At 42.1% G+C, this 7,832-nt stretch overlaps 1 protein-coding gene across 2 annotated transcripts in view; it reads left to right on the forward strand.

Moving 5' to 3' along the window:
* The window catches only part of LOC126561387 (RING finger protein nhl-1), a 29,857-nt gene extending 22,950 nt beyond the window's left edge, over positions 1–6,907 (forward strand). For both annotated transcript variants that reach the window (XM_050217497.1, XM_050217498.1), the window contains one exon: positions 6,694–6,907. In XM_050217497.1, coding sequence (XP_050073454.1) covers positions 6,694–6,907 — 214 coding nt within the window. The remainder of the gene's footprint in view (positions 1–6,693) is intronic.
* Positions 6,908–7,832: the final 925 nt, after the last annotated feature.

A 7,832-nucleotide genomic window follows, 5' to 3' on the forward strand; every position in this document is an offset into this window, starting at 1 on the left:
TAATCCGGATCCGACTTCCAGAAACGCCAAGGACACTCATCGCATCGTTCGTTCTCGGTAGCAGACTATGGCCGCACAAGAAAACGGGGCAATGGTGGAAGAAAAACGATAAACAATAGCACAAGACGCCTAGAAACTACGATCCAGCTGTGGGGATGGTGGACGGGAAACTCTCTCATGAAGGTGCCATAGGCCAATGGAATCTCATTAGGCGAGGGAAAAACTTTGCCGCAAGCAAATGGGAAAAAAACAAACAAAAAATCGCAGCGCACCAAAAACGGTTGGCAGATCGATCATTTCAGCATTCCAATTATTTACGATTTCGTCGGCCCACGAAACGAAACATGGAACCGATTTATGCTGTGAAGTGGGTGGAAGAAATAGAAGGTCAGCATAAGTTCAGCATAAGTTGAAATATAGGGGGGTTTGCGCGCATCTGTGCGAAACTTTGTTTGCTATGTTTGGTTTGTTTATGTATTTGTGCAATGTTTGTCGTTTGATGGGTTCGATCCGTTCGGCTGGTCAAGGTACCTAAATGTCGATTTTTGATGGATTGCTTTTGAAAAGCCTAGAATGTTGCGCTGTTCTTGCCAAACAATTCGTGATCTTCACAGAGTGGAGATTGGGCTGAGTAAAAAGTTGGAACTGTATCATTATGATGACTGTAGTCACGTTTGTTCGATGATGAGAAACTTGGCTTTCTGTTGCTGGAAAAATTAGCTTGAAATCTGTATGAAATGCTGAGACGAATATAGTTTCATCAATTGTCTTCGATCGGCGATGAGACAGGTTTTACTGTCAAACAAAGTAAAAATTCATACAACTATTTAACATTTTTAGTTTAACAATAACTTGAACTTGACTTCAATTAATTATTTAAATTCAGTAATGCGCGATTCTCAGAGTCCGCTGACTCAAAAAGTTTATTAATTCACATTAACTTGACCCTATTATTCCTCGTCTTTCCTCGAACGATAATTCAATATTTCTCAATAAATAGAGAGCCCCCATTGAAAACTTATCATATCTTAATGAAGTAATCAAACTTTGGCCGAGGAGGAAAAACAGAAAGCTAAACAAAACTTCGTGACTATTCCGATTACTATTCTTCGTCGCACTGCATCACTGTTCATCGATGCAATTGATCCTGCAATATCCTTTGCACAGCAAAACCAGCACCATCTCTCCCGTGCACAAAGCAACGAACAACGTGCCCTTCGGTAAACTTTAATTACAATTTACAGGCCTGGAACCTGATGACAGGCCGCAGTGAATTGCATGCGAAATCTAATTGCTGACTCGAGAAAACACCACCGCCCAAGCATCAACTGATCTCTTACCCGCAGTTGGTGCTTGGCGGTGTTGGGAGGCGTTACAGCACCGGTCAGATCATCGTTTGCGACAGCCCGGTTCTTGCGCCCATCATCGTGACCGCCGGCTGAGCAAATTATAGTTCCGGGAAAGTTTTACAATTACGCCCGCATCGAGTTATGCCGTTCGAAGTACGACGACAAGCTGAAATCGTACCGTGTACATCGTACCAAATGATGCAAGTTTTAAGAACCGTCCGGACAGGGTGAGATACGGCCTGGTTCTTCTCCAAAACCTCCGGGTGAGGGTGGAACCGTGAGTTCTACCAAACTGCTGACAGTCTGTACAGTTTCGTACCGGTGACTTTTGCCCGTTTGCCACTGCCGCGTGTGGCAAACTTACCCACAGAATCCTTGGCGCCGACCAGCATCAGGTCGCCAAAATGAATGATTTATTAAATTTCGGGAATAATTTGATCCATCTCTTATTCCATTTCGGATTGTCGAAGATCAAAGCTAGCGAGCCGCATAGCGAACCGTACTTGCCGGTGCTTCCATTTTCCTAGCTTAGCGTTAAGGTTGGCGGAATAGAACAGGCACCAAAAAAAAAAAAAAAAAATGACAGAAATAAGCATTTTTAGGAAACGACGTGGCAGCAGTCCGTCACGAATCAATATTGGATAAAAACTCGCACACACACATACGCGCGTTCACACGCTCAAGATGGTTCCAGCTTCCATTTCAATGAGCCCTCGTCCCATTGCGAGCACTTTGATTGGCATCCTATCGCGTGTTCGAGAGGGCGCTCGAGCATCTAGGAACGGGAAGTATAAATCGGTTTTTCGTGGAAAATAAGCACAAAATGTACGCATGAATTTGTTCCAACGTCATGATGTTCGAGCGAGCGCATTTCCATTGCTCTTGTGCGGCGCTATTGTGGTACAGTTACAGGCGCGCAAGCCACGTTACCATACGATATGCAATAGCAAGACAATAGGCGTGTGAGAAGAAGAAAAAAAACAACCCTGACACATTACCGGAACTGAATGACGAATGCAGATGAAACACACCGTATAAAGTAGCGAACGGTTCGCGATACGTTGCTGGTGGAAACGCTCAAACGAAGCGTGAATCTATGCATAACTGTACAGAGAATTGTGTGTTAAGCTTTGGTGGAGGTGTTAAAGCGTGTTAGATTGTGTTCTTGTAAGTTAAATTTTCTTCAATTTACTTTGTGTGTAACAACGTTTCAATTTCATTCAAAATTGTTTAGCACAACATGCCCAAAGGCTTTGACAATACGACGGAGAGCCGTTGTATTCAAATATAAATAAATAAAATGCCTGCAGACTTCGTTTGCAAACTTTTCACTATCAATATCGTATTGTCGTGTGATGTATTGTTATGATCAATATTTATAGTACAAAAAAAAAAAAACTACTAAAAAATGTAGGATGATGTTGGACCAATTTGGACCGTTCCTCCGTAGTGAGTACTGACAATCCTCTTACGTGGTATCGGTAGTCCAGTAAGCCATTTGATGTCCAGCATTACCCTAGAAGGACGTTAAACCAAGAAGAAGATGGTTAATTCCAATTTGAATACTGCAAAGTGCTAGCGAGATTGACGTGAATGTAAGGCACTCAAGTCGAGTGGCATAGGATCGTGCGTTAATATTTAGGAATAAATTTTAACCACACATTTTACAATGTTACGAAACCATCCACGACCTTTTGATCAGCTAAATAAATGTTATACAAAAGTACTTAAACAAAACTTCTCATCCGTTTGCAAGTCCTCGTAGCTCTAATTACAGGCAAACACTGTATTAGAATGATATAATTTTTCTTTAGCAAAGTAAACAAATTTATCAAATATCATACTCCAAATTGCTTTCTTGAGCCACACTGCAAGATACTCAAATATTGTTCAACAGATAACAATTCTCAAAAGATACTTCAAATTGGTTTTATAAAGCTTTTACAGCGCCAAAAATTCTATTCACTGATCTCCTAAAAATTGTTTTCCGAAAGAATGGGACAAACTTTTTTTGAACACAATTTTTATTAATTTCCAATATGTAGGCATTTTGCCGTATGGTCAACATTGTATGTGTGAACAAATAAAACATTTTACTATGCAGTTTCTCCTTGGATTTTGCCTTTTCCCGGGCATACTCGGTTACGGAATCGAAGTGTTAGTCGCATTATTTTCTTCTCTTTTTCACTCATCCTGAAATGAACTTATTCTGCAAATTTTGGCTTTCCATGACTGAATTTTACTCAGTATGGGGAGACGATCCGGACAGGATTTGAAATCTGGCCCAACCTTGTGAATAGTTAACGGACTGCATCATTTACATTAAAATATGTGAACGAGTTGAAAAATAATTAGAAGGTTTTGAAGCAATGCCTTACATTGATCTGAATTAAAATTTAGACTTAAAAGATTAAATTTTAATTAGTCCAAAAAATTATTGGATCTCTTATTGGATGGAATGATTATGATGATGAGCAAAAAAATATGAAACATAAAATTCTAACTAAAATGACTGTTTGTGTGGAATTGTGAGGAAATTTGTGTGGAATTGAACTAAAGGCTCTGAAACAAAAATTGCAGCAAAAACTCAGAAAATGTGTTATCTCACGTAAGGTCGTTGTACGGTTAGCATGAAACAATGGCTTTTAACAAATCCTTAGCTATAAAATACTACAAAAAGCCGATTAAAATTAAATCCTCCTTTATTTCAAAGTCAAGTAAAAGAGTATTTAAAAATAGCACTAAAATTGTAAAGAAAATAATCTTTAAATTCTCGGAAAAAAATTATCGCCAATCCAAAGGAAAAAGTCCACAATTTCCAGTTCCAGTTTTCCCCCGCAAGAACTGTTCGTGGAAAAACGCTTCAACGAAATTACTTCTCGCATGGTTCAGCCGCACTACCATTGTCGGATGACAGATTACATCTGCATGTTGCCCCGACCGAAGAAAAAGCGGAAGTGTTTTCCTCTGTAGTTTTTCGTTTTCACACCCCAAACGGTCTCCCGTAAACACGAGTTCGTTATTTACGTTTCCCGGTCTTGTGAGGCAGCTCGATGTGTTGCACCGAACAGTTGGGTTTCTCCGTGCCACTGCCAAAAACTGTCTGCGAAAGCCAAGCTAGCAACAACAACAAAAAACGAAATAAGTGAAATGATTGATGATTGTCATTGGCGTTTAATTTCGTTAAACGTGTTCCATGCGCGTGCGGTTGGTTTTTCGTCCATCATCCGTAGCCTCGCTCGGAAAGCACTGTCGGGTGCATGTAGCAAAATGAAATGACTTCCCACACAGGCGCATTGTAACATAAATTCAATTCAATCAAAAAACAAGTGGACGGAATGAAATCACACGCCGCCCGGGGGGCGTTGGCGTATGCCGGGAGATAGAAGATCTGAGCAGAAGAATCTGTAAGCAAACGAGCAAGCAAGAATGGAACTTATAACAATGAGCAATTTTTGGAAATACTACACCAAATAACGCCACGTGCTGGTGTCAATGAGGAGTCACACACACACACACACACTCACACACACTTTCACAAATACATCGAAGCATCGTGTCTCAGATTCTTCGAATTACATCGGTTGAAAGCCGATGCTTTCCTTACGGTCAATTTGACCCTACATTGGCAATGTTTTTTTTTTGTCCTACGCTTTTCCCGTTGCGTTTTCCGCCTTCGCCCGGTACCTGGCTGCTATTTACAATGCAAAACGGTACGCGCGGTACATGATATGGCGACGCACACGATAAGCCACCCAGTCAGCCACCCAAACCAGCGGGCCAAGCCCTGAGCCTGATCCAATTTGCGTGGTAATTGAATTTTGCTTTTTGAAATTATTTCCTCACTTTAATTTACACAATGTTATCGAGCCACGGCGTCGACGGCACGATGCCCCGGGCGGGCGGCACTGGAGGAATTTGTGGGAGCACAATTTCACTGTTTTCCAAGGCGGAGGCTACCACGCCGAACGTATCGCTTGCCGGAAGGCGCAAAAGAAGGCGAGCGACGGCAAACGCGTAAGCCCTTTCTGCGTGTTTCTTTGTCATTGAAGCTTGGTCCTTTGATTGACACTAATCCAATGATGAAGCTATCGAAGGGCAGATTGGTCATCTTCTGCGAACTTGAGGCGGTTAGTGTCATTGAGATTTTTCTTATCAGCGATGATGTTGGGAAGACGTTGGTGAAGAGAACCGGGAGGAGGGAATGGATTGTGAATCAGGGAAAAGTCAGGGAGAGTTTATTACACTTTGTTGATGTTTTGTATTTTAGATGGCTTAGAGCAAACAAATTCTTTAAGACCGAAGCACAATGATTTATGGCTTCCTTGCTATCGGTGTACCATCGAATTGCTTTGCATGACGTTCGGTAGGCTTTTGTGGGCTGTCGGGATGATAAGAACGGGAAGTGAATTTTGAGCACTGACAGTTTATAGTTTTATGAGATAACGAGTTCACCCGTTAGCTTTTAACTAAACAAATTTTCAACACTTTACTGTTCAGTTGTTTTCAATATGTGTAAAAGTTTGGTGTTAGCTTCGTCTTCTTGGCTGAACGATCTCTAAGGTCACGCCGGCCATCGAGTTATCAGATGGCTTACTAGACTTGCCGATACCACGATTTTGACCCCGGTCAATTGAATTGGACTGGTCGTCCCGCACCAACCGGGTCGGACACATCCTTAAGCGACCCTGAGCGATTCGGGTCGTATTCTCAATTCCAACGAGTTCGGGTCGACCCGCGGGTGCAGCAAATAAAATGTCCATTCGAGCAGTTAGTTCGAACCGATCCGTGGGTTAACCTGTGGGTGTAATGACTGAGTGGGTCGACCAGTATGTGCAGCAAGCATATGCGAGTTAGACCTGTTGGTTCAGGTCGTCCCTTGGGCTCGGGTCTACTTGTAGGCGTAATAAGTTCAGGATGATCATATGTATGCCTTGCTACACCTAGTGCTCGATTCGAGTTCGTTGTCCCCACTGGTCGCACTCGATTCTTAACGGAACGAATCCAACTCCGGATCGATCCATAAAAAGAGACGTAGGACATGATCGTCAATAACAATTTTTTTTTTCATGGCTGAAATTCGCATCATAAATCAAGTTGAGTTTAATAGTACTGAACCTAAATTTGACAGATATAATTAAAGCCTCCATGTGCTTGATTTTTCATTCGGTCGGATTCGGTCATTCATTGCCTAAATATTCACCTTTTAGCTCATAACAATTAAAAACAATTTTATAGGTTTTGTTCACCGAAAACGTTGAAATAAATTTCCCTTTCTACCACCTCACCTCATGCACCTATTTACTATGTTTCTTTATCCTTCTTAAACGATCTCTTTCCCCAGGGGTGTTGCGGTTGACGATCAGGGTTACATCTGTGTAGCTGACTCGGGCAACAACCGCATCCAGATCTTCCACCCGGACGGTAGCTTCCTGCGCGCGTTCGGTTCCTGGGGTTCGGGCGATGCGGAGTTCAAGGGACTCGAGGGCGTTGCGATCATGTCAAACGGCAACATCCTGGTGTGCGATCGCGAGAATCATCGTGTGCAAGTGTTTTAGATGCAGCTGTTGGAGGTAATATCGGTGAAGGTCAACAGAATCCTTGCTCAACGCTCAATGGTAATACGTATCTCGGTTGTCTTCCCTTTCAAAGAATTTCCATGGAAATTTGAACAACAGCGGCACACGGTTCATCGATGGAATGACGGTTATGTTACTCTAGAGAAGCGATATTCCTAGATCATTAGAAGATGTGCCAAAAACCTATCATTAAATACAAAGCAGAATTATTACCGATTTCTTTCACCCAAGATGCCCTACAAACCTTTGCAAAGGGCCCGATATATAACGAATCCGTTTTTTCAATACATCAAATACAAACAAACATGGAAGATGAATGTAATACGCCCCAATCGCTCGCTAGTTTGTAATGAAAGCAGGCGACATTAGTGTAATGTGGGTGCGTGTGTTAGTGTGTTTGGTGTGAAATGCTGTACCGCTCACACCGCCAACTGGGTGCATGATGGGTGTGCCTTAACATTACTGCATTGCCTTTTTGCTAGATAGTTAGATGGAATAAAAGTTTTTTTTTTTCTTTTGTCTGGAGTTTTCATTGCGACCACGTGTACACAGTTTCATTTGCAATCGAACCAATCGAAAGAAAGAACAAACGAAACGCCAGTGTTGAAAAGTTTGATCAGCAGCTGCGCCCAGCACATTCAATCACAATCCACATCCGAAATTCAATATTGCAACCGGGATAAACGGGAGCGCACTTTTGGTTTCTCGTGGTTGCAATTTGCAATACTGGCCGCAAGCAATGTTTGTGCTAGGATTACTTTCAGCGTGCTTATGTACGATTTCTGCACTGCCACAGTATAAGCGGTTTATATTGGATTTTTCGAGTTGACCACAGTGTTTTGAGGTTTTTTGGGGATGCGTGTCTATGTGTGTGTGTATGGGAAATCGCGAGAAAATGCAATAT

The sequence above is a fragment of the Anopheles maculipalpis genome, chromosome 3RL, assembly GCF_943734695.1.
Source record: "Anopheles maculipalpis chromosome 3RL, idAnoMacuDA_375_x, whole genome shotgun sequence".
NCBI classification, from domain to species: Eukaryota; Metazoa; Arthropoda; class Insecta; order Diptera; family Culicidae; genus Anopheles; species Anopheles maculipalpis.